Source organism: Muscardinus avellanarius (genome assembly GCF_963383645.1).
Source record: "Muscardinus avellanarius genome assembly, chromosome: 13".
Classification (NCBI taxonomy): domain Eukaryota; kingdom Metazoa; phylum Chordata; class Mammalia; order Rodentia; family Gliridae; genus Muscardinus; species Muscardinus avellanarius.
Window position 1 is genome coordinate 96978970 of NC_137799.1, and position 27025 is coordinate 97005994.

Here is a 27025-nt window from a genome sequence, read left to right on the forward strand (position 1 = left end):
AGACTATAAACTTTTAGGAGAAAATCCGGGTCATAAAACCTCACAACATTGAAATTGGCAGTGATTTCTTGGATATGATTTCAATGGCACAGGCAACAGAAGAATATACAAACTCCCTAAAAAATAAATAAAAAAAAATTGTATATCCAAAGACAATGTAAACAGAGTTAAAAGTTACTAATAGAATGGGATAAAATATTTCCAATTGCTGTATCTGAAGGTATATTAATATTCCAACTAGAAATCCTAAATATTAACAACAATAAAGGCAAACAATACAACTTAGAGATAGGTAAAAGACTAACATAAATAATGAATCTCCACAGATAACCAATCTTAGTTGTCTGTTGGATGGAAACTCTTGTTTCTCTGGTTCTGGTGAGTGTTACCTATTTCTTCTTTGTAGTTAATCTCTTTGAGTATTTTCTCTAGCGCTGGTTTTGAAGACATAAATTCCTTCAGTTTCTGTTTGTCATGGAAGCTTCTTATTTCTCCATCTAATTTGATAGAAAGTTTTGCTGGGTAGGAAATTTTTGGCTGGAAGTTGTTTTCTTTCAGAGTTTGGAATATGTTACTCCAAGCCCTTCTGGCTCTCATGACTTGGTTTGGGAAGTCTGGAGTGATTCTAATTGGTTTGCCTCTGAATGTCAGTTGGCCCTTTGTTTTTGTTGCCTTTAAGATTCTCTGCTTGGCTTCCACATTGGTCATTTTGACAATTATGTGGCGTGGGGTTCCTCTTCTCCGATCCTGTCTAAAGGGAGTTCTATAATTTTCCTGGATCTGTGTATCAACCTCTTGCTCTATATTTGGAAAATTTTCTGCTATTACTTCCTTGAAGAGATTGTTGATCCCTTTGGTATCACTTTCTTTTCCCTCCTCTATTCCAATTATTCTTAGGTTAGCTCTCTTAAGATGGGCCCATATTTCTTCAATGTCAGATTCCTGCTGTTGGAAATTTTTTTCTAGATTAGAAACTATGCATTCATTTTTGGATTGCTCATCTTCTAAGAGTGAGATTCTGTTCTCCATGTGGTCTAATCGGTTGTTTGTGCTTTGAATTGAGGCCTTTACTTCATTAATTGCATCCTTTATCTCTTTTTGGCTCTCTCTGAGTTCTTTTCGAAGCACCTCTATTATTTCTACAGTTATTTTCCTGATTTGATCTTCTAGAAATCTCTGATTTTCTGTTTTATCAGGTTCTGATGTTGTGGGGTTGTGCACATTCATTACTCCAGTGTTATTCCTCTTTCCCATGATTTCGGAGGTTTGTGCCTTCTCTGGGTTCTTCCCTTGGGTCACTATGGCTTCACTTAAGGTGCTCTGGATCTCGAGTCTGTATTATCTCAGACCCCACTACTTCTTTACTGTGTTGTATCACAGAGTCTCCGACCCAGGGAGTCGATAGAGGCTGCTTTAAACTATGGGGGGTGCCAGGTTGCACGTTCTCCTATGGTGTGATATCTCTGCCACCACCACTCCCTCACTGGGTCAAGTCCCAGGAGGCACGATACTGGGATTTCTCCTCTGTGGCCCGCAATTTGACTCACTGTTCTTGAGTACGCAGATGTAGCTGTACTGGACTCGGTGAATTCACTGCTGCTGCCGCCGCCGGTGGCAATATGGCGCCTCTGCCACGCCCTTGGCCATGAGGCTGGCGTATTTTTTCTTCTCTGGTTTCGTTTTCCACTCTGAATCCCTGCAGCGTGTGCTGAGCTCAGCCACTGGGAGCTTTAAATGCTGTCTGCGCCGAAAGATCCCGCCTGGCTGTTCCGCAGCGGCTCACCTGGCTTGCTGTAGCCGTCTGTTGAGTTCGCCGCTGCCGCCGGCAGTATGGCGCTGCTGCCGCGTCCTCGGGCGCGTGTGTCTCCTCTGTGGCCCTGAGCTCTGTTCTCAGTCCGCTTTCTCTCTGGAGCCTGGTGGTTTTTTTTGTTTTTCTGGTGATGGTGTTTTCTGGCTATGAAAGGCACTCTTTTTGTGGTAATGGAGATTGGTTGTTAGCGGGACTCTTAAGCCCCGCTTTTCTCGGTCGCCATCTTCCCAGAAGTCCCTAACTGAATCTTCTCAAATTGTTTTAAAATGATAGCTATACTCCTAGAAAACGACAATTTAATTTTTTCCCACAGAAAGCTGCCTAAACCCAGCAGAATTCTGAATAGGAAGAAAGTCTTCCTCCCGTAGGGAACATTACTGTTTTGTTCTAATTGAATGTCAAACAAAAATCTGCCCAGACTCAGAAAAAAAAAAATCCCTTTTCAAATCAGCCTAAATTATGTCTAGATGAGTCCTCTAGAGTAAATCAAGTTAAAAAGCATAATGGATATTCTATAATAGATGGAGAGAAATTCAATGTATTAAAATCCAGGAGATTTCCTAATAATTGATCTGCCCAGATCTGTGAGTTATTTGCTTTAATCCAAGCCCTTAAACTCTAAGGGACGAGAGGGAACAATCTAAGGATTCCAAATGTGCATCCAGAGTTGTACACAGTTTTTTAAAGATTTGGGCAGAACCAGACCTAATTGATAGCCAGAAAAACGACGCAGTCCATAAAGAATTTGTCCCTCAAGTATTAGAAAGTCTTATGTTGCCAAGTAAAGTAGCTGTGGTTCATATCCTGAGTCATCAAAGAGGGAGAAGTTGGGAGGCTCAGGATCTGGGATAGCTGACGGGTGCTGCTCGGGAAGCCACTGGGAGCCTGGAACACCTATCCTCCTCCTGACCCCTCTTTTGCCCCCATAATGGTTACCAAACGCATATGAAAGAAAGTATGACAGGAGTCGTCACTGGGGACACCGAGCCTGCGTGATTCTATTCTCAGGGCACATGGTGCCTGGATATATACATATACCATAGATTAGCAAGCGAGAGCTGGGTCATCTTTAGAAAAATAAACAGGACCTAAGAAAGCAAACTTCAGGAGGAAGACCTCTCAGATTAAGACTTTTCCAAGGCCTCCAGGTAGACTAAAATGGGGGTTCTGGCTCCAGGTAGACTATACTGAAATACTCAAGGTCAGAAGACTCAATTATTAGCGGTAGTAGATTATCTAACAAATTTGGTAGAAGCTGTACCATTACCCAGTGCTACAGCTGGTAATACAATCAGAATTATATTAGAAAATATGCCGGGCGTGGTGGCGCATGCTTGTAATCCCCGCGCTTGGGAGGCAGAGACAGGAGGATCGCGCAGGTTCGAAGCCAGCCGCGCGCGCTGGCTTAGGAGACCCTGTTTCCAAGTAAAAATGTAAAAATAGGTCTGGGAGTGTAGCCCGGAGGTAGAAGGGCTTCCAGGAACCCCAGTACCACCAAAAAAAAAAAAAAAAAAAAAGAAAGAAAAAGAAAAAAAGAAAGAAGGAAAGAAAATATAATCTTGAGGTTTGGGTTAAAAAAAAAATGTGGGCTCCAAGAATGGAAGTCACTTTACTACCATCATTATCATGAATGTTATGAAGGGGATAAACATAAAATGCAAGTATCGCACCCTGGGCTTCCTCCTCCTTCAGGAAAGGTAGGAAGAATGAATCGGACCCTAAGAAGACAAGTAACCAAGCTGACGTTACATACAAAACTCCCCCGGACAAAATGTCTTTCTGTTGCCCTCGTGTGAATTAGGACAGCCCCTAGGAAGGACCTAGGACTATGTCCTTACGAAATGCTACATGAGCTGCCAAATCTGGGAAGATCCACTGAGTTTCCCACCATGGAGACCAAAGATCAATTCCTTAAGATCTATATATCAGAATAACCTCCTTCTCTTTTCACTGAAGATTATGAGAGCCAATCAATGCTAACAGATTTTAAAAGAATGATAGAAAAAGTATAATCAAAGGGGGAATCTGTAAGAAGTTTGAAAGTCTCTTCTATCAAACAGATTGGTTAGACAACCCCCATTTTAGTTTATATAACTTTTGGTTTCCTAGAATCTTACGTTTCTTTCTTGGTCAAAGCACAAAAGTCAAAATCTCTCATCTGTCTTTAAACCAGCCAGTCACACAGAGTTGCGAACCCAAGAACTCACCAATCGGGGCGCGAGCAGGACAGCGCTGGGGTAAAACGCGAGTGGACTTCCCATTCAGTGCTCGCTCCCCAGGCTTCTTGTCAGATGCACACCCTTCTGCAGAAGTAGAAAGGTTTTGCCTTGCTGAGGGACTTGAGCGTGTGTTTCCAGCACAGATTCATATTTTCTGTGCCGATTCGGATGCTTATTTCCTACACAGTCTGAGATACAGTGGCAACCCAGAGCTCGGTGACCTCAGCCGTCATCACAATGGCTTGGAAGCGGGCTTATGACAGCTAAGAGGGCGTGGCTTTGGCATCTCAGCGGTCCAAGAACGGTGCTGCAGTGGCTGCACTAGGGCTCCCCTCTTGCGTGGTGACGATTTTCTTAGGTTACTTTTGCTGCAGCTGGAAACCATTACTGGACTGGGCTTGTCTGGCTCTCCACGCAGTGTGACAATCACTGACAAGATGTTTTGCCAAAGAGAGAGAGTTTATTCCTGAGGTGGCCGGTGGGAGAGAAATTCTCAGCTGAGCCTCCGGAGGAGAGGGCTTAGGGTGTTTCTGGGCCCAGGTGCAGGGAAAGATAATTGGGAGGTGCCTGGAGCGGGTGAGGTCCAAATGTCTCACTCGGGTTTTCCGATCCCGGGGATGCACGCCTTTCGGTGGCTCTGGAGATCTAAAGCCCAGACCTCTGGTGAAGGGTTCTCCCTAGCCACAGCAGGAAGGTACCATGTTTCTCTTTTCTCCCCCACAGACCACAGAGGACGAGCCTTCAGAAAAGGATGCCCTGCAGCCTGGCCGGAACATCGTGGCCGCGGGCTACGCGCTCTACGGCAGCGCGACCCTGGTGGCCCTTTCCACGGGGCAGGGTGTGGACCTCTTCATGTTGGACCCAGTGAGTACCAAATGCAGAGGCACCTCACGGGCTTCTGAGCGTGAATTCCTGTCCCCCGGGTTAATTTCCTGGCCAATCCTAATACTCGGTTTTGGAGGCAAACAGCCTAGTTTGGAGCAGTAACACCGTCGTGAATAAAACATGGAGGACCTCTGTCTACAGGAGGGCACTGTGGGTGTTCTGCAGATGCGGCTCCATCAGTTCATGCTTTCCTTTGGAGTTTCTTTTCATGCTTTTGTTAATTAATTACCTTTAAGCTTATTAATAAAATTCATTTTAAACGACTACATCAAGACATAAATATAGCTGGGTGCAGTGACGCACACCTGTAATCCTCGTACTTGGGAGGCTGAGACAGGAGGATCGCAGGTTCGAGGCCAATACATGGTAACTTAGCAAGACCCTCTTTCAAAATAAAAAATCAAAAGGGCTGGGGGCATAGCTCAGAGGTAGAGTGCCCCTGGATTCAATCCCCAGAACAACAAAACCTAAATATGCATGAATAGGGTATCACGGGATATTCTGCAAAATCAGATTAAATATTGTCTCTTCAAATATCTTTTCTTTCTCAATGGTGAAAACACTCCTTTTGTTTACCTTTGTGTGTGTGTGTGTGTGTGGTTTCTGAGGATTGAACCCAGGGACATTCTAACTCCAAGCTATACCCCCACGCCCAATTTTTTATTCTTTATTTTGAAACAGGGTTTCACTGAGTTGCAAAGGGCCTCACTAAGTAGCGGAGGCTGGCCATGAACTCGGATCCTCCTGTCTCAGCCTCCCGAATGCTGGGATTGCAGGTGTGTGCCACCACGCCCGGCTCTTGTTTACCTTTCTGAAAGTTTATTTTGCACAAGTACAATCACCCTCTGGTTTCTGGGATTTAAGAACTCCAGTGCCACCATTTCCAGACCAACCTCCCGTGTTTCAGAGCAGCAGCACCCAGAGCACTGTGAGATGATGGAAGGTGCTGCGGCCTCGCCCCTCCGGTGACTTCCAGCGCTTGGGGAGGGCTAGCGCGCCCCAGCCGTCTATGTGCTCTTTCTTCTCAGTTCCTGAGCAGGCAGCGCGGGTTTGAGGAGCCCCTGGAACGCAGGTTCTGCTTCCTGTGGGAGGAGTTTCCCAGAGGTAGAAAACTCCTCTGGCAGGCGCTTGTGGTCCTCCATACTTCCCACGGTGAGGAACGGGAAGTGGAATGGGAAGGAGTGCTCCATGGGAGAAGTCGAAGAGACAACAGGGGTGAATGACTTGAGAGCGCACTGTTGATGAGGGAGAGAGGCGGTGGGTAGAGACAGGAGAGTGCAGACAGCAAGTTGAGCCTTCATGGCCGCACCCTAAAAACATTCCGGAGACAGCTGGTGTGGTGGTGCACGCTTGGAATCCCGGCATTCGGGAGGCTGAGACAGGAGGATCGCGGTTCATGGACAGCCTCAGCTATCTAGTGAGGCCCTTTGCAACTCAATGAGACACTGTTCCAAAATAAAGAATTAAAAACAGGGCTGGGGGTGCAGCTTGGAGGTAGAAGAATGCCCCTGGGTTTCATCCCCAGTACCACACACAAAAAATAACAAATAAATAAAATAAATGTTCCAGGGACGTGGGTGTGGTGGCACACGCCTGTAATCCCAGTACTTGAGGACTGAGATAGGAGGATCCCCGGTTGGAGGCCAACCTGGGCAATTTAGTGAGACCCTGTTTCAAAATAAAACATTAAAAAGAGCTGGAGGTGTAACTTAAAGGTAGAATGTCCCTGGGTTTAAGCTCCAGTACCACAAGAAAAAAAGTTTGAGGCCAGCATGTAGTAACAGTGATACTGCTTCAAAATTTAAAATAATAATAGCAATAATAATTAATAATAATAATAATAATAATAATAATAAAGAAGCTGGATATGGTGCTGTGCACCTATAATCCCAGTACTTGGGAGGCTGAGACAGCAAGATCACAGGATTGAGACCAGCCTCAGCAATTTACTGAGACGCTCAGCAAACCTAGAGAGACCCTGTTTTAAAATAAATAAAGGTCAAGGGTGCAGCTCAGAGATAGGATGTTCTTGGATTCAACCCCCAGTACCAAAATAAAAATAAGCAAATAAAAAGGACTGGGGGTATATCTCAGAGATAAAAAGAAGAACCCTGACTTCAATCTCCAGTACCCACCCCCCCACACACACTTAAAATAGAAAAATCAGAATAGAGTCAAGGAACAGGGCAGAGTTTACTGCATGGAAGCCCAGTATGAGCTGGAACATGTAAACCATTCGGCCAGGACGCCTTGCCGTGTGGGTTTGCTGGTGCCTCAGTTTCCCCTTATTTTCAAAGCAGGTGAAGCCTGAGAAATTCCAAGGCATACACACGTGGTGGTCAAGCGATAACACGCCCTTCCTGAAAGTCTAGCGTAAGAGAAAACAGGTGGCGTAGTTAAGTAGTGGCTGGGGTCTGTTCTGAATTATACCCACCAGTGTGGTGCACCTCACAGCAGCCCTGCAAACCTGCTGTCGTTACCTACCCCGTTTCCTGAGGGGGCCAGGGAGAGCAGGAGCACCGACAGAAGTCACCCGACTGAGGTCATCCCAGGAGCCAGGACCAGATAGTCTGGGCTTCACTCCCACACCAGGCTGATTTTTTTTTTTTTATACTGAGGATCAAATCCAGGGTTATTCTACCAAGCCCTATTTTTATTTTGAAACAGGGTCTCACTAAGTTGCTGAGGCTTTCGCTAAGTTTCCGTGGCTGGCCTTGAACTGAAGAGCTTCGAGTCTTAGCCCCGAGTACTGGGCTTACAGATATATGTCCCAATGCCCTTGATGTTTGCCAGTGAAATATCCCCATAACATTCTGGAGAGGTTCCAAAGGCCCGTGGAGGCCCCCTGGCCCAGGATCACGCTCAGGACCTGGGAGGCAGCCACTCAGCCTGGGGCTCTCTGCCCCAGGCAGGACAGGCCCCTGGGACAGGGGTAGGCATGAACGCAGGTCTACGTGTCAGAGGAGATGAACCATAGCAGAATCGGTCCTAATCTCTCGTGACATTTGAAGAAAGACCTGCTGGAGGCAGTTTGGGACTGTTGGGGGATGTGAACTCCACCTGAAGGCGCTGTGATGGCTGTCACGGGTGTAAACACCCTGGAGAGCTAGCCCTCGAGGGACCAGGTGGCCTGGTGGGTCAGGCAGAGCCTGTCTGACTGTGAGTTTGATTTTTTTCAAAACACATATTTTGTTCCAGCATAGAGGGACTTAAACAAATTAGTTAACCTCATGTAAACCAAACTCTCAAGTGTGGGATTAAACCTTAGTGACAACACATTCGTTGAAAATTAAAAAACAGCGATATCGTTTGTGAGTGGCGGAGCATTGTGAGTGGCGCCTGACCATCAGGGACCCTCCTGTCAGAGCGCCTGAGCCACCAGTGATCTTTGGTGACCACACAGCCGAACAAAGGGACATCTTCCAGGTGTGGTGAGGGGCTGCAACCATATCTGCCACATGATAAGGATTTTCTGCCCCATAATAGGTGTGTGTGTGTGTGTGTGTGTGTGTTTTCTTGGGAGTTCAATCCATGGCCTCACACATATTAGGCAAGTACTCTACCACCGAGCTACACCCAAAGACCTTTTCAGTCTCCCTTTTTTAAACACTTTTATGGGTGCTCTGTGTGCACAGACGTGCACGCACACAGCATTTGGTGTGGTTCTCCCTGGGCCCCGCCTGCACGCCCCGCACACGTTAGTGCTGGGTAGACACACACCTTCGCGTGTGGTCACAGCATCAACTGAGCTGTTCCCTTCCCGCAATCTCCTTTACGAAGATGGACTCAGCGCCGGGCTGCTCCAAAGCCTCGCCGTCCACGGTGACCCGTTCACGCTCGTCAGCCAATGGTTATCAAGAGTAAACTTACAGTAACAAGAAGCTGGGTGCGCTGGACGAGAGGGGTGCGTTCCGGAGAATGTGGGGTGCCGTGTGGAGTCGGGACGGGCTTGTTATAGAGCTGGGGGACTTTCCTTGGTGCATGAGGAGGAGTTGAGGAAGAGAGGGCATGTCTGGATCAGACGTTGTCTGGAAGCAGGTGCAACTCATCAGACATCTTGATCGATTACGTCGAGGTCCTGGGACGGCTGGAGTGAGGGCCTGGGACGGCTGGAGTGAGGGCTGTGGTGTAGAACACGCTGACCTTGCACGTCGGGCGGAGGAGAGGGCGGCTAGTTGGCTCTGCAGCCACTGAGCCTGCAGGTCACGGTCTGGTTCCAGACACAGAGTGGCTGTGTTTCTATCTTCTGGGAGTAAAGTTTATGTTCCCCGCACATCACCTTGTCTAGCAGCCAGAGGTGAGCTGCTGCCTCAGGAGTCTTTAACAGTCTCAAAGTCCTCAATATGCACCAAGTGGGGCTGTTTTCCAGGCCCTGGATTGCCTCTGAGTGACTTGACACCATGTTTAAGAGGCTGCCTACCTCCAGTCCCAGCGGGGTTCGGTGCCAGCGGGGTTCAGCCCCAGAGCGCACGGGAGTCAGGTGAGGAGCAGCCTGGAGATGCCCTGCAGGTACTGAGCGCAGGGGTGAGGCTGGGGCTGGACCAGTGTCTGTTTTGTTGCTGTTACTTGGGATTAAACCCAGGGGCATTCTGCCTCTGAGCTACACTCCCAGCCCTTTTCATTTTTTTTTTCCCCCAAACAGGATCTTGCTAAGTTGGTGAGGGTCTCGGTAATGTTTTGAATCTGGACTTGAACCTGCGATCCTCCTGTCTCAGCCTCCAAGTCCTGGGATCACAGACACGCACCGCCACGTCCAGCCTGGGCAAAGTTTGACTTGTAACTCTGAGGATCCCTTAGATTTTGCCACCCATTTTCCTACTCTGAGGGAACACAGTATGTGACTGAAGGAATTTCCTTTTTATTCCAGTTAGAAGTGGTTGGATAGCTGGGTGTGGTGACGCACACTTGTAATCCCCACGCTTGGGAGGCTGAGACAGGAGGATCGCACAGGTTTGAAGCCAGCCTCGGCTACTTAGTGAGGCTCTCAGCAACTTAGTGAGACCCTGTTTCCAAATTTAAAAAGTATAAAATAGGTCTGGGAATATATCCCAGAGGTAAAAAGCCCCTGGGTTCCACCCCCAGTACCACCAAAAAAAAAAAAAAAAAAGAAAAGAAAAATAAGTGGTTGGATACTAGGAATTTTAATGGTTTCCAGGAAAGAGTCATTAAGATAAAATAACTCAACTGCAAATGAATGGCCAAACTGAGCCAGGTGTGGTGCTGCAAGCCTGTAAGCCCAGTACTTGGGAGACTGAGACAGGAGGATCACAAGTTTGAGGACAGCCTCAGCCACTCGGTGAGATACCCAGCAACCTAGCAAGATCCTGTTTCAAAACAAAACAGAAGGGCTGGGGACATGGCTCAGAAGTAGAATGCCCCTGGATTCCATCCCCAGTCCCACCAAAAATAATAATAATAATAATGGTCAAACTGTATCCTGGCCATTCTTGTAACTTTTTCCTCTGGTGTCAGCCTGAATCTTCCTAAGACTTTGAACTGGGAATGACAGCCTGGCGGTGAACACAGCCAGGCTCCTGGGAAAGGGGCAACCAGCCACCTATGGAAGGTACGAAAGGACGGTTCTGCCCTGATTCCACACGCCGAGCGCCGGCGTGGCCCATATTGGGGCTCTTTCTTCTACACAGCAGAGGGCCGTCGGGTGCCACCGCGGCCCCGGGCCCTCCGCAGGCCACACGCCTCACCTCCTCCGACGCTGGCCTCTGTGTCCTGGGGGGTCTCTTCTTCCCCACGTCTCTTATCATCTTTCTAGGCTCTTGGTGAATTTGTGCTGGTGGAAAAAGATGTCAAGATCAAGAAGAAAGGAAAGATTTTCAGCCTCAACGAGGGCTATGCCAAGTATTTTGACGCCGCCACCACTGAGTATGTGCAAAAGAAGAAATTCCCCGAGGTGAGTGAGGAGGCCCAGGCCAGGGGCGCGGGAGGTTCTGTCCAAGCAGGTGGCAGTCAGCAGCTCAGCTGGGGACAGAGGGAACCACCACTGTTGGTGCCTCTGGGCCCTGTGAGTCTGAGGGGACGCTGCCGTTCTTTATAACCAGCCCATCTGTTTCGTAGCTGGAATTTACCAGTGAAAGGTAAAACTGCCTAGTGGAGTTTCTCCAGGAGAAGTTTTATTTTTTTTGTTGTTTATTTATTTTTTTTTGCGGGTGTGGTGATGGAACCCAGGGGCATTCAACCTCCAAGCTACGCCCCCAGCCCTAGTTTTTATTCTTTATTTTGAAAAAGGGTCTCACTGAGTTGCAAAGGACCTCACTAAGTAGCTGAGGCTGTCTGCGAACCACGATCCTCCGGTCTCAGCCTCCCGAATGCTGGGATTACAAGTGTGTGCCACCACACCCGGCTTCAATTTTTTTTATTTTGAAACAAGGTCTCACTAAGTTGTGTAGGGCCTAAGTAGCTGAGGCTGGCTGTGAGCCTGTGACCCTCCTGTCTCAGCCTCCCAGTACTGGGATCACAAGCAGGCGCTACCACGTGCGGCTTACGTCTGGTTTTAGATACAGTAATGATATCTGAAGGTCCCACTCGCGCTGTACCATCAGAGCCATTTAACTCAAGTTCCAGGAGGTGCGCAGCCCTCGAAAGGATCACAGTGTTTGGGGCAGCTTGTTCTCTTCTGTCCCATCCTATTTAATTTGTTAAAGTTTCTTTGCATTTGGAAAACAAAAACAAGAAACAAAACCAGGGTAGTAAAGACCAATTAACGAGCTTTTGTAACCTGTTAAAGAATTTCCGTTCACAGTGTGGAAAAGTACATATCAGACATTTCCCTAAATCTTAATCTACAAATTCAGAATGGAAACATTGAAATAAAATAAGGTAATAGGGAATATATGCTTTACAGAACGGGCAAACTTTACTCAAAGAGACCCTATGGCTTACTTTTTATTGTAATCAGTGTGCGGAGTTAGCAGACTTGCGAAATTACAATTTGAAGGGGTTCTTCTTTTTTCTTCTTCTCTTTGGAACCGGGAATTGATCCCAGAGCACTGCACCTGCAAAGCAGGCGTTTTACCACGAGCTGTATCCCAGTCCCATGAAATGACGATCTAAAAAGCAGTCTGTCTTGAACTTCTCTTCGTGCTTTCTTTTTGTGGGATGCTGGGGACTGAACCTAAGGGCACTCTATCTCTGAGCTATACCCCAGCCCTTTTTATTTTTTATTTTGTAACCAGGTCTTGCTAAATTATAGTACACTGGCCTCAAGTTTGTGATCCTCCTGTCTCAGCCTCTGGGATGCTGGGGGTTTAGGTGTGCACCACCACGACCAGCTCTCTTCCAGGGAGCAATTTTCTTATCAATGCAAAACAATTCTGGCTGGAGGCCTGGAGAGTGCCTGGTTCAGATACTGCGGAGACTAAGAGATACGGTGAGAGCCCAGACACACCTTGTTGGATCACATCATTCCCATCAACAGACCTAAGAAATTTGGGCTTTAGGTAAATGCAGAGCGCTCCTGACAGAGGGGTGGGAACCCGCCTGGGCTGTGGTGTCCAGGAAGCCCAGATTAGGACTGCAGCCGATGATGAGTCAGGTGTGTGGCTCTGGAGGCGGGCCAGGTGGCTTCAGATCCAATGCTGACACTTCAGTTAACTCAGTGCTGCACCAAAAACCATCCTGCGTGGAGAGAAATGTTCCAATCCAGTTGCCCAGCATGGCAGTCACTGGCCAGCGAACTGGGAATGTGGTTCCTTTGACTAAAGAACCAACATTTTAATCTTTCCTGGCCCCCACCCCCGCTAATGCTAATTGGGATTTAACCCAGGGGCACTCTACCACCTAGCTCCCTCTCCAGCCTCTTTTATTTTTTATTTTGAGACAGAGGTCTTGCTAGTTTGCCCACGCTGGGCTCCAACTCCCAGTCCTCCTGCCTCCGCCTCCCAAGTATCTGAGATCAGGTCTCAAGTAGCTGAGGCCACAGGTTTGCACCACTGCACCCAGCAAGGCTTTCTTAATCTTCCTTAGTTAAATTTTAAATGGAAATGGCCATATGTGGCTGCTGTATTGGATATGCAAACTAAAAGAAAGGCTGTAAAGGCTTGGCCATTGGACCCTGCGCCTTCTAGTTGCTACCTACGGACTGTCATGTCCAAACACTTTCTGCCTTTTGCAGGCGGTAACTGAGTGTCCAGGATACAGGGCCCAGGGCCCAGGCTTTGGGGCATGGGAAGAGTCACAGGGAAGATAAATAGTGCACTTCTTTTAGGATGTGAGCTGTGCTCAGAAATGAGAATCCGCTTGCTAGGAGAACACTGCATTCATAGTGGCCTTCCGCACCCTAAAAGTGAGGGGTAAACACTGTTTTCAGGAAAATAACTATGGCATTAACTTCAGAAAAGTGAGAGGCCTAGAGTGATGGCTTCTGTTCACAGGCTGCTGCCAGCTCCGTGGGCTTCTGCAAATGTCTTCACTCTACACTTCTGTCTCCAAAGCTATAGAGGATGAATGGTAACACAAAGGATTATTAGAAGTATTAAATGAAAAAACTAAATCCATGAAAAGCTCTGGCTGGATGCCCAATGTATTTGATCTATCACTATTCCTCCACAAAGGACAGGATTTGTTTGTGAGTCAGCTTTTCTGTCTTGGTGACCGAGATGCCAGGCAAGAACGGCTTAGAGGAGGAGAGGTTCGTTGGGCTTCCAGTTTGGGAGGTTCCGTCCATGGCTGGTCAGCTCCAAGGCGGATTACCTGGGTGGTACGGCCTGGCGGAGGAATACCGCTCTCACATCATGGCAGCCATAGCTGAGAGAGAGAGACAGGGAGCCGCCAGGATCACATAACCCCAAGACCGTGGCCGCAGTGCCCTGCCTCCTCCAGCAGTGCCCACCCCTGAGCCCTGCTGCTCTGGGGACTGCTTAAAACACGAGCTCTTCGGGGTGGGGGGCATCCCAAACTCACAGCGTAACAGTCTTTACAGAAAGGTGATGTGCCTGGAGAGAACACGGAAGCCACGTCATTCCATAGGTCCATGGCTTCTCCTTGAGCAGTGATGGCCCTGAATGGGGTCCAGGGCTTAGCAGTCACTCAGTCTCCTTTGGGTGGGGACTACATGCCGGGTGAAGCCTTTGCTAGGTGCATGGGGTTCTTATTGAGTGATAGACACAAAGGGGGGGACCCCTGTGTTTCTGTTTAGTCTAAGCTCTTGACTGCAAGAACCAGCGGGTGGCAGCGTAGCGCAGGGTCGGCTGAGGGCAACAGTAAAGGTCTTGAGAGCTGGCTTCCCAAAAGCACAGGAGGAGGGGACCTTGACTCCCATGCTGACGTGTGCTGTCAGAGCGCGCACGCGAGTGTGCCCGGGCACAGGGGCTGCGCTGCCCATTTCCAGGTTATCTATGGCTGTGTTCCCTAGTTAGAAACCTGCAGGGGGCCTAAGACAGCCTCAGCCTAGGACCTGCCACGTCCAGAGGGCACTGAGCGAGTCTGTGCCATCCAGAGGCCTTTCCTTTACTCCCTCCCTCCCCAGGCTGTCTTGAGGGAGTATTACTGGGCAGAGAAGTGGAAGAGTTGGTGAGATGCCCGCTCCATCCCAGCCGGAAGCAGTTCTGAGCTGATGGGGGGACACTCCTACTGAGCTGCACCCCAGCTCTTTTGAATTTTTAAAACTTTGAAACAGGTCTCACTAAATTGCAGAAGGGTCTCGCTAAACTGTCGAGGCTAGCCTCAAACCTGTGACCCATATCAGACTCCCAAGTGTTGGGAGTACAGGTGTGCAAGCACTTTTTGCCATTTGCTTGTGTGTGTGTGTGTGTGTGTGTGTGTGTGCACGTGTGTGGTACTGGGGATTGAACCTAGGGCTGTTCTACCTCTAAGCTACACCCCCAGCCCTATTTTTCATTTTGTAACAGGGTCTCAGTGAGTTGCCAAGGGCCTCACTGAGTAGCTGAGGCTGTCTGCGAACCCAATCCTCCTGTCTCAGCCTCCCAAGCCTCACCCTTACAAGTGTGCACCACCACACCCTGCTTAGGGATCGTAATTTTGAGGTGAACCTCAGCAACTTAGTGCAAAATAAAATGCAAAAAGGGCTGGAGTGAGGCCCGGAGCCCGCGTTCAACCCTGAGCGCACACCAAAGGGGATGTTTATTGAAGAGCTATTAAGTGGGTCAGAGGCCCTCAAAGGCAGGAGCCCAACTACTCTTTACAGTCTTTATCCCCCAGACATTTACCTGCTTTCTTGTGTCCTTACTTTTTCTGAAATCCAGCCTTCTCTGGGGGACACAGGGCCAAGCATGGCGGCTCTAGGGCTCGGCCCGAGGAGCCAGCTGGTGCTGACCACAAACAGGGCTTTTCAGTTAAAGACTCAGTTAAATTGTCCATGTTCCTGGGACCACGAGACCCTCAGTTCCCGCACAAATGGAAGAGGATTAGAGGCCGGAATTCAGAGGCTGCGCCGGCAGGACTTGCCCCGCGGTGGCACAGGCTGGTGGCCAAACCTGCTGGATCTTGTCTCCTCCCTCTCTGGCTCCTAGGACGGCAGTGCTCCCTACGGGGCCAGGTACGTGGGCTCCATGGTGGCCGATGTGCACCGCACGCTGGTATACGGAGGGATCTTCCTGTACCCTGCCAACCAGAAGAGTCCCAAAGGCAAGGTAAGGACCTGCTGCGGGCGCCGTGTGGCCCCGGGCCGCGTGCGTCTGTGGGTGGGAAGAGCAGCCAGCCTGCTCCCTACACTGAGCTTTCAGGCTGTGTGGCGGAAGGTTCGGGGAAGGGGAAGGGCTGGCATAACTTTTTAATTTTATTTTGTTTTGCTTTTTGGTACTGGGGTGGAACCCAGCGGGCAGGCCCTCCCCAAGCTACATCCTCCTCTCATTTTTAATTAAGTAGTGGTACTGGGGATGGAACCCAGGGGCACTCTACCTCCAAGCGACACCCCCAGCCCTATTTTTTATTCTTTATTTTGAAACAGGGTTTCAGTGAGTTGCAAAGGGCCTCATGAAGTAACTGAGACTGTCCGCCAACCGCGACCCTTCCCATCTCAGCCTCCCATGCGCGGGGATCACAAGCGTGCCCACCACGCCCGCCTGGTTTTTTATCTTTTATTTTCACCACAGTCTTGTTAAGTAGCTGAGGCTGGTCTCAAGCCCGTGACCCTCCTGTCTCAGCCTCCCAAGTACTGGGGCTCCAGGCCTGCACCCCTGTGCTGCGCTGGGCTGGCGTGGCTGACGGGGGAGTCTCACTGCTGTCACCTACCCCAGCCTCGCTCCAGCATTTGCCACGAGTGTCCAGGGTTCGGCTGAGTAGCTCTGACGGCCATTAGCCCCTGAGAGAATCCAGTGAAGCCAGCAACCTGCCTCAGAGCTCACCGAATGTGACAGGAGCCGCTGCAAAATCGAATTGCAGCTTTATGATACAAAACCTGAAATAATAGTGTATTTCAAGAGAGAATCTTCTATGTGTGTGTGTGTGGGGGGGGCAGTGGAAATTGAACCAAGAGGCATCCTACCTCTGAGCTAAACCACTAATCCTATTTGTTTGTTTGTTTGTTTATTTATTTTTGTGGTTCTGAGGGTTGAACTCAGGGGCATCTACCTCCAAGCTATACCTCCAGCTTGATTTCATTTGTTTATTTATTTACTTATTCATTTATTTATTTACTCACTTCTTTTCCAGTACTGGGTTAGTACCCAGGGGCATTCTACCTCTGAGCTACACCCACAGCCCTATTTATTTTTTATTTTTTTAAATTTTGTGTGTGTGTGTGTGGGGGGGAGTACTGGGGATGGAACCCAGAGAAATTCTACCTCCAAGCTACACCCCCAGCCCTATGTTTTTATTCTTTATTTTGAAACAGGGTCTCACTAAGTTGCAGAGGGCCTAAGTTGCAGAGAGCCTCACTAAGGCCTCACTGAGACTGGCTACAAACCTGCGTGCGATCCTCCTGTCTCAGCTTTCCAAGTACTGAGATTACAAGCACGTGCTACCACGCCCAGCTTATTTTTAAAAATTTTGTAACAGAGGCTCATTAAGTTGTTGAGGGGCTCACTAAGTTGTGGAGGCTGGCTCTGAACCTGTGGTCCTCCTGTCTCAGCCTCTTAAGTACTGGGATTGGAGGCACACATTACCACACCTGGCTCCCAATTCTTTTTTATTTTTATTTTATTTATTTATTTTTACTTTTAAATAAGGCATCACTCAGATGCTGAAGGTCTTACTAAGTTGCCCAGGCTGGCCTCAAACCTGCAATCCTCCTGTCTCAGCAAGTACTAGATGGCAGGCATGTCCTGCCATGCTTGGCCTCAAGTGAGGTCTTACGGGGAAGTTTATGTGTCTTGAATAGAGCCTCCCCGGGAATGTTTCTGGGCTTTAGCCCATCACAGAAGTCCCGGGGAGGAGTGAGGTCACGCACAGACCTGCATTTCCCTCCGCCAGGCCAACGACCAGCCACACTGACGCGTGCCATCAGATTGGCCTTTGGGAGTGGAATGCCGGACCGCAGCCGAGATGTGAAAAGTGACGACACCAGGAAGAGCCCAGCGCGTGGCAGGGTCAGGCCTCCGAGCTCGGCGCGTGGCAGGGTCAGGCTCCTCTCCTGAGCGTCCTCTGCTCGTGCACGTAGCCTGCTGGCCTAAGAGCCACAGAGAAGTCTGCCCAGGAGGTGTGAAAGGGAAGAAAAGTGTGTGGCGTGTAGAGACCAAGTAAGAGACCTGGAGACTGAAATAAAACCACGCTGGCCACAGACTCGGCTTCAAGGGCCGAACATAACGCCCAGTTATTACTAAATATTAATGATTCTAAGTGAGTCAGAAGATATCTACATGGCCCGTGCAACTCCGGACGGAGGCTTTGGTCTGTTGTGCCATGACCGTCACCACCGCGCTGAAGGGCCCAGTGGTTCGTGACCTCCATGTTTCGGCTCTGTCGCTGTGACCATACCTGTGTGCACATACATACATGCGCCTCTCCTGTGTGCATACCTCTGTGTGGCCGTGTAGATTTTAATTGCTGGAAAAGAGTAAATCGTGGAGCCTGCAGGCCGAGGCACCAGGAATCCTGGGCAATTTTTTGCTATTAAGACTTGTTGGCTATATCAGGAACAGCTGAGGTCAGGGCAAAATTGACTCAGCTCCAGCCAGGCCTAGTGGTGCACGCCTGTAGTTCCAGTACAGGCTGAGGCAGGAGGATCACAGGTTTGAAGCCAGTGGGTGGCAACTTAGCAAGGCCCTGTTTCTAAATAAATAAATAAATAAATAAATAAATAAATAAATAAATAAATAAATAAATAAATAGGGCTGGGTGTGTGGCTCAGAGGTAGAAACCCCTGGGCTCAGTCCCTGGCACCCCCGCTGGGCATGGCTTCGGGAGCCTGGGGGCGTGGCTGGGCGCCAGAGGGCCGCGCATGCGCAGCTCACCCCCAGCGCTGTCTCTTCCCCAGCTCAGGCTTCTGTATGAATGCAACCCGGTGGCCTACATCATCGAGCAAGCAGGAGGCCTGGCGACCACCGGCACCCAGCCGGTCCTGGACGTGAAGCCGGAGAGCATCCACCAACGCGTCCCCCTCATTTTGGGGTCCCCAGATGATGTGCAGGAGTATCTCACCTGCGTACAGAAAAACCAGGCAGGCAGGCAGTGAGCTGGACCCAGGAGCCCTCTTTCCTTTGTCTCAGGCTGAGTGCCAAGTACCCTAAGAGGCTGATAAAGGGCGGGGGGTGATGAGGCAGATCCCTCAAGCCCCCTGAGAAGAGCCCGGGCGGCGAGGGGGCGAGGTGACTCTGGTCAGTGTAAAGATTACAAATAAAAACCCACGTGTGGAAAGGACGACTCTGCGTCTTCTGCCATCAGGAACAGCAAGAGGGTTGTAAGTCTGAGTCCATCACCCAGGACCTGCAGCCATCACCTTGGGCAAACTCTGCGCGTGTCAGTTGAGAGCTTGTCCAGAGCTGGGGCGCTCGGTGGTGCCCGCGTGCAGCCCCTGTTCTGCATGTAACCTGGAGAGCTCTATAAACCAGGTAATCAGACAGAGGCTGGTGATGCGTGATGACAGTGCGGTGATGTGCTGATTCATACCTATAGCTATATCTAAATGAGAACGTAACTGACCTCGGTGTCCATCAACAGATAAACGGGGAAAGACAACGTGGTGTATACACACTATAGACTTCTACCTAGCCAGAAAGAAGAACAAAGCAATGTCATTTGCAGGAAAATGGATGGTGCTAGGGAGTATTAGGCTAAATGAGGGTCATGTGTTTTGGGCGTGGTGGGCACACTTGTCATCCCAGCACTCGGGAGGCTGAGACCGGAGGGTTCATGGACAGCCTCAGCTACCTAGTGAGGCCCTCTGCAACTCAGTGAGACCCGGTTTCAAAATAAAGAATAAAAAAATAGAGCAGGGGGTGTGGCTTGGAGGTCGAATGCCCCTGGGTTCCATCCCCAGACCCACAAAAAAAAAAGAGAGAGAGAGAGAGAGAGAGAGAGAGAGAGAGAGAGAGGGAGGAGAGAAAATAGAAACCAAAAGGGATTTAAGTCAAGCGGAGAGAGAAACTAGAAAAATGGTGGGAAGAGGTTGGGGAGAGGGAATGGGAGAGGAAACGGAGGTTTGAGAAAAGGAACAGTTCAAATCAGGTTATGTCCATACGTAATGGGATCACTACCAATTCCACTAACGTGTGGGGATGGAGAGGCCGGTCAAAACAAGTGATTTTATGGGTGTCTTAGGCTATGGCCCATGCTCTATGCAACGGGTATGTCCCAACAGGTAGCTTTATGAACTACTGAGGTTCCTTATGTCTCCCAAGCTCTATGCAGTTGGCATGTTCAAGCAAGATGTTTATGAACTCCTAAAGTTGTCTTTGTTTCTTTGTCTTTCTCTTTCTTCCTTTCTTTCTTTCTTTCTTTCTTTCTTTCTTTCTTTCTTTCTTTCTCTTTCCATTGGAGCCTAGTTCCCCAGCCTCTTTGACCTCTGGGCCCTCATCAGAATCACCTGCAACACTGGGCTTATGGTTGGCTTGACTTTTTCTAGTTTGTTCTCAAAACCCTTCCAGTCTGTCTGCATTGCCAAGGCTGCTTCTGCATTTTCAGGTATACTTATGATCCTGCTCTTCTGGCTCAAGTTTCCATATTAGCCCATTGTCTGTTGCTATAATAAAAGACCTGAGGTCAGGGGCTTTATAAAGAAAGGCTTATTTAGCTCACGGTTTTGCAAGGGAACCATCTAAACATCATGGCACTGTCTCTGGTGAGGATCTGGCCCCTGCTGGCTGCATCACAACATGGTGCTGACCTCATGTGGCCAGAGGGGAAGCCAGGGAGTGAGGAAGAGCCAGTGCTGCCTGTTACAGCAACCAGAACTAGCGAGGTCACGTGAGGACTGCACTGACTCCTTCTGAAGGCAGTGCCTCCAGGGATTAAGCACATGCCACCAGGCATTATTTATTTCATTTTGTTTTATTTTATTTTATTGGTGGTGTGGTGGTGACGGTACTGGGGCTCGAATTCCAGGGTGTTCTTTCTACTCCAAGCGATACCCCAAGCCCTTTCTGTTTTGTTTTATTTTGAAACAGAGTCTGGCTAAGTGGCTGAGACTGGCCTGTGACCTGTGACTAGAGGGACCACACATGGGCCAGGGCCCAGCACTTGAGTCGCAAGTCACTCTAGGTAGGTCAACCCTGGCTCCATGTCTTCAGGCTAGGGTTCCCTGGTCTTCCTTCTCGGGCTTAGCCTGGTGTTAAGATGTTCCAAGTGAACAAACTCTTCTACTTGGGTAAGGGTGTGGTCTGGCGTCCATCCCAGGAAGCTGCGAGCAGTGGAGGCTTGTTTTGGCAGGTGGGAGAATGTGTGTTTTTCTGGAAGGGGCGATCATATCCCCTTTGACTTCGCTGTTGGAAATGTGGGTGGTTCCAGCTCTTGACCTACCATCTCCAAATGTTTGCTTCCTAATTCCTTCATGACTTCACCATTCCATGCTTACTGCTTCGAGCTGCTGCTCCTGAGAGCTGGAAGACGGAGCCCTGCTTCCCAGACTCTTTGGTGAGGCCGTGCTGGGAGGAAAGCCACCTCCAACGCTGGGGTCAGGGAAGCCACTTCAGTATTTCCTCCCACACTTACCTGCAGGGGAAGCCTAAGGACCAGGTGAATTCTACGCCCCCAGTGTAAAATGTGAGCTGTCCAAGGAACACTTTAGAACTCTGCAATCTTCAAACCTAGAACCAAGGAAAATCTAAGTACTGATAACCCAGAAGTAATTACTAAGCACATTAGAGAAAAATTCTCTAGGTCAGAGAAGCAAATTGTGAAGGACAGAGATGGGTGGGAATGAGGCTTCAAAGATCCCAGGACTGGCTCTCTGCACCGTCTCCCTGATCAGAAAGAGTGGTAGGAAATCTCCAGTTACAGGCAGTTGCCCACATCAAGTCTTAGGAATAGGCTCGATTCTGAGATTTCATTCGCTTTTGGTTTTAGTCTGATTTATTGGCTCACAAAGGAAAAGGGAGCTGGGAAAACCCACTTAAGACACAGTCACCAGGGGATTCAGGCCACTGCCCACACGGTGAGCCCCACTCAGAAGACCTGGGACAGGTGAACAGACTCAGAAGACCTGGGAGTGCGGGCAGCGGGGCAGCCAGGCAGCTCGGACTGAGCCTTAGGGAAGAGGGTAAACGACATATTCAGAAGAGCTGAGAGGGCCAGGTCTGGCCAAGTTAGTCTGCACAGGATGAGTTCCACGGAGAGACAGAGCTATGCATCCTGGGTAAGAGAGATAACTAAAGGACAGAGAGGAGCCCCCTTTCATAGAGGCTTCCTGGCTTTTTGTTGCTGGGTAACTAATTACTCCTCGATGCAATGGTACCCATCAAACACCATCGCAACATAGGCTGACTCTGTGAGTCAGGAATTCAGAAAGTGCTCAGCTAGGTGGTTCTTCTGCCCCACCCAGAGTCCAGTGGGTGGTGGAACGCAGCTGGAGGCTGAGCTGGCCTGAGGGATGCAGCGTGGCCCTCGCTCATGCCTGCCACCAGGGCAGGGCTCAGTTGGGCCTGCTGAATGGAGCCTCCGGGGCCTCTTGGGTCTGCTGGGCTCGCCCCGCAGCTCAGGGCACCCAGAGAGTGCCAAGAGACGGGAAGTGGAGGGGGCTAGTTGCTCAAAGCTTGAGCCTCTTCTGTTCCCTCTCAGGTCTGAACTGTCACGGAGCCCCCTCAGTTCAAAGGGATGAGAAACACACCCTACTTCTCCGTGGGACGTGAACCAAGGGATGTGTACACCTTGACTCAGCCAGACCCCTTGTCTTGCCTGCGCGGCATGTTCACACAAAGTGTGTAGACCGGACGGTCGATAAGCAGCAGAAACTTATTCCTCATCACTCTGGAATCTGAAACTCGATAAGCAGCAGAAACATTTCTCATCTCTCTGGAATGTAGGGTCCTAGGTCAGGGGCTGCCATGTTTGGATTCCAGAAGGGCCCTCTTCCAACTTTAAAGATGGCTGTCTCCTCAATACGTCCTCACACAGCAGGAAGCAGAGAGAGAAAGGAAGCTCTCTCCCATCTTCTTACAAGGGCTCTGATCCCACCATTTGAGCTGTGCCCTCACACCCAATTGTCTCCCATATCACCCCCTATTGTGGGGGTGAGATTTCAACATGTATGCTTTGGGGACATAAACAATCAGCTCATCAAGCCTCTATAAAGTGTTCGGGTCTGGGGACTTGGCCTATGTCCTCCTGTAGGAAGGCACGTCCTCGCGCCCTTTAGCAGGTCAGAGTCCAAGCTCCTCCATGGGGTTTTATCAACCCTGACTCTGACCTGCACCTAAAACAAGACAGCCTTTTGGTCCATTTCATGTATTCTCATTGGGGCAAAATTTGTTATAAACAAAACAGCAACAACAACAACAACAAAAAAAGACGCTTCATTTTTTATTTTTAATCATTTGTTTTTTGGTGCCGAGGATCGAACCCAGGGGCATTCTACCTCCGAGCCAACCACAGCCCTTTTTTATTTATTTTGAACGAGGGTCTCTTCTTTAAGTTGCTGAGGCTGGCTTAGAACCTTGGTTCTCCTCTTACGGCATGCTTACCCATTCTCGTATGGATGGATACTTCATTTGTTTCCATGGAAACTCTTAGGAATAAATCTACTGAGAACATACTCTGCTGGCTACACATGTGAGACTAGAATTGCTGGGGTTCAGGGTCATAGTTCAGTTTAGAAGAAACTGGTGAACACCTCTCCAGAGCACTCTTATGTTTTACACTCCCACCAGAAGTGTAAGCGCTCCAGTGGCTCCGTATCCCAGCCAACACTTAGTGTCGCCACAGGGTTTTAATTTTATCCATCCCGGTGAGTATGTAATATCATCTCATTGCAATCTTGTACAGTTTTTAAGAAAATCTGAGCTATTCCAGTATCCTTCACATGACTTCCAAAATCACAATAGGGCAAGGAAAATTATCTCTTGTTTATTTATGTATTTATTTATTGTGGTACTGGAGATTGAACCAGAGGCATTCTACCTCTGAGCTAGACCCCATCCCTATTTTATTTTTTTACTTTGAAACAGGATCTCACCAAATTACTGTGTACTCACCTCCAATCTATGATCCTCCTGCGGCCAGCTAGTGGACCTTTGCTTTTAACATATCATTGCAAGACTTTCTGATTCATTTTGCCAGTTTTTCATCCTAGTTCACAAGAAGTAAGAAAATCTGTGAGGATTCCTTGTGCATCAAATCCTTGGGTAAATATTTTCTTAACTAATCAAGATCTCTGAAAAGACTTTTGTCTTTGACTCCCCACAATGAAAAGCAGAATTAAATGAGCCCTGCATTATGCTTTACTAATCTTATTTAATAATCATGAGAATCTACAAGGAAAGTATAATTCTTGTTCCCACCTCCTACACGATGACACTGAAGCTCAGGGGAGCCTTTCCACACTGGAAAGACACAGCTGGAAAGACAGAGTGACCACTGGCTCCCAGCTCTGGCCCTGCCAACGTCTTAGCCCCCAGCTCTGCAGCAGGAAGGGAGGAGAGTGTCTCCCAGATTGCTTTCCCAATGAGAGCCAGTGATGACTGCTTACTTCGATCTTGTAATTTTTTTTAATACTTTTTTCATTGTTTTTTACAGGGCCAAGGATCTAACCCGGGGCTTTGTGTGTGCTAGGCAAGCAGTCTGCCACTGAGCTAAATCCTCAAGCCCCAGTGATGGGTGTCTAGAGATGCGTTCCTGTTTCTATGTGGAGCAAAATCAGTAGGCAGGGGGCAAGTTCATTATCAACTGAGATTCAGTCTTGGCTTGAATAACGTTGTCTCAAGCGTTGAGGCGTTGACCAGCTTCCCTTGTTGGAAGTGGCCAGCCATCTTGGTGAAAAAAGACTAATTCCTGTACTTCCAAGTTCCTCTGGCCAAGATCTCACATTAACGATGTCTTGTTTTTGCGGAACTGGGATGGAGCCCAGGGACACGCTACCTCCGAGCTATACCCCCTGCCCTATTTTTATTCTTTATTTTATTTTCTTTATTTTTTTTTTTTTTGGTGGTACTGGGGTTCCTGGAAGCCCTTCTACCTCCGGGATACACTCCCACGGGCTACACTCCCAGACCTATTTCTTTATGTGGAAACAGGGTCTCTTAAGCCAACAAGGCTGGCTCCGAACCAGCACGATCCTCCTGTCTCTGCCTCCCAAGCGCGGGGATTACAAGCGTGCGCCACCACGCCCGGCTTATTCTTTATTTTGAAACAGAGTCTCAATAAGTTGTGGAAGGCCTCAGTAAGTAGTTGAGGCTGGCCGTGAACCTGCAATCCTCCTGTCTGAGCCTCCCAAGTCCTGGGATTACAAGTGTGCGCCACCACACCCGGCTGCAAAAGTCATAATACCAAGCCGGGCGTGGTGACGCACGATTGTAATCCCAGCGCTTGGGAGGCTGAGACAGGAGGATCGCGCAGGTGCGAAGCCAGCCTCAGCTACTGAGTGAGGCTCTCAGCAACTTAGTGAGACCCTGTTTCCAAATAAAGTATAAAATGGGTCTGGGAGTATAGCCCGGAGGTGGAAAGCCGTGGGTTCCACCCCAGTACCACCCAAAATTTATAGATATAAATAAATAAAGCGTATACTATCCATGCTTATGCAACAGCTGTTGCAGGATAAAAGTGAATTTCCCTGGGTCAAGCATTAGCACCATGTGGCCAGGCCTAGTGATGCAAGCTTGTAATCAATCCCAATACTCGGGAGGCTGAGACAGGAAGATTGCAGGCTCACGGCCAGCCTCAGCTACTTAATGAGACCCTGTTTCAAAGTAAAGAATAAAAGAAATAGGGCTGGGGATATAGCTTGAAGGTAGAACATCCCTGGGTTAAATGTTAAGCACCATAAAAATAATAATATCACATTCAAGCTGGGCATGGTGGCGGACATGTGGATCTCAGCACTATGGGATTTGAGAGGCTAAGAAAGAAAGATCACAGACTGTTTCAAAATACAAAGGAGAAATGGGGATGGGGTGTGGCACAGAGGCAGCAGGCCCCTGCGTTGATCCCTAAGACCACCCTAAAAACAAAAAGAAAACCACTCAAAAAGTACTGAACATTTATTTCCCAGTGGCTGGACAAAAGAATTGCATAATCTTCAAGAACAAACAGGGGGCTCTATTTCCTCACTCTCAACAACTCCAAATATCTCCCCATTCTTATATTTTGGTGAAATAGAGGGACTAAAAACAAAAAGACAGCTTATTTATTTATTTATTTATTGGTGGTACTGGGGGTGGAACCCAGAGGCTTCCTACCTCCAGGCTACATTCCCAGAACTATTTCATATTTATTTGGAAACAGGGTCTCACTAAGTTGCTGAGAGCCTTGCTAAGTAAGTAGCTGAGGCTGACTTCGAACCTGTGCGATCCTCCTGTCCCAGCCTCCCAAACCACGCCTGGCTAAGACGGCTTGTTTAACTTGCCTTTCTTGGACTACCTGAGAAGCTGCTCATCGCGTCCTGGGCTTTGTCTCTGGGAGCAGGATGGCAGTGAGGGGAGCTAGGGAGGGCACGGTGTCGCTCTCTCCTTGACTGGAGCCCGAGTGGCAGTGTCTCTAGGACCCTGCTGAGGGCTGGACTGCTTCAGAGGGCCCTGCAGGACGATGCGAAAGTGTTGGCCATCTGCCCAGAGAGCAGAGGACTCTGGTCACGCACACCTCGTCTTAAGGTCTTCACTTTTTTTTTTTTTTTTTTTGGACGTACTAGGGGTGGAACCCAGGGGCATTCTACCTCTGAGCTACACCCCCAGCCCAATTTTTCATTCTTTATTTTGAAACAGGATCTCACTGAGTTGCAAAGGGCCTCACTAAGTAGCTGAGGCTGTCCGCAAACCACAATCTCCCTATCTCGGCCTCCCAAATGCTGGGATTACAAGCGTGTGCCACCGCACCTGCTCCAAAATTCTAATTTTTGACCGCGTCTTTCCACAGGAGGAAGACCTGGTATCAGTTAGTTTTCTCGTCTGACTCGGGGTTCTTTTTCTCTGCGCCCGGGACCTGGGCAGGTGCTGTGGCACCTGCAGCTGCATGTCTGGCGAGGGTCTGTCTGCAGAGGCCTCGTGGGAGGCTCGGCTCCCCTGGCAGCGGTGACTCAGCACGCGGGCAGCAGGCTCCTGCTGGGCGGCATGCAGCTCTACCTGTCCGTGGAGCCGCTGGCGCTGGGCCTCCGTTCTCAGGTGAGTCACGGCTCCACGGGGCCCTTGGTCAACACCGTCGTCCTGCTCGGCACCGATGAGTGTGCGCCGAGCACCCACACGGGGATGACTCGGCCTCCAGGCAGGATGGAGACGAGGAAGCCGGGCCGGGCGGGCCAGCTGCGGGGCTGCATCTGAACGTGAGACACAGAGCAAACAGCCCCGGGAATCGCGGCCCAGCGCACCTGCAGTGGCTGTTTGTTCCACAGCGGGAGGGGGCCGCGAGGCCTTCCACGGGAGGTGTGGACGGGCTGCGTTTCCCTGGGGATCCCGGGTCAGTGACATTTGGAGGGGTCTCTGTTGGCAAACTTTCCAGAATCCTCCCCAATGCCCTTGGCCCGTGAGTGACTGGGCAGGCCGCAGATGGAGGGATTTTAGATTCCAGGAAACTTCTGTAGGTTAAGAAATAGGAATTTCAGAAAGTTTGATAAAGAAACTGG

General features: G+C 49.3%; 1 protein-coding gene across 1 annotated transcript in view; it reads left to right on the top strand.

The window, feature by feature from the left end:
* Window positions 1–18499, top strand: part of FBP2 (fructose-bisphosphatase 2) — a gene marked incomplete at both ends in the record, with an annotated part of 30711 nt that extends 12212 nt beyond the window's left edge. The window contains 4 exons of the mRNA XM_080709210.1: window positions 4753–4893; window positions 10685–10822; window positions 15399–15518; window positions 18302–18499. Of these exons, the coding sequence (XP_080565336.1) occupies window positions 4753–4893; window positions 10685–10822; window positions 15399–15518; window positions 18302–18499 (597 nt within the window). The remainder of the gene's footprint in view (window positions 1–4752; window positions 4894–10684; window positions 10823–15398; window positions 15519–18301) is intronic.
* Between the last annotated feature and the right edge of the window lie 8526 nt (window positions 18500–27025).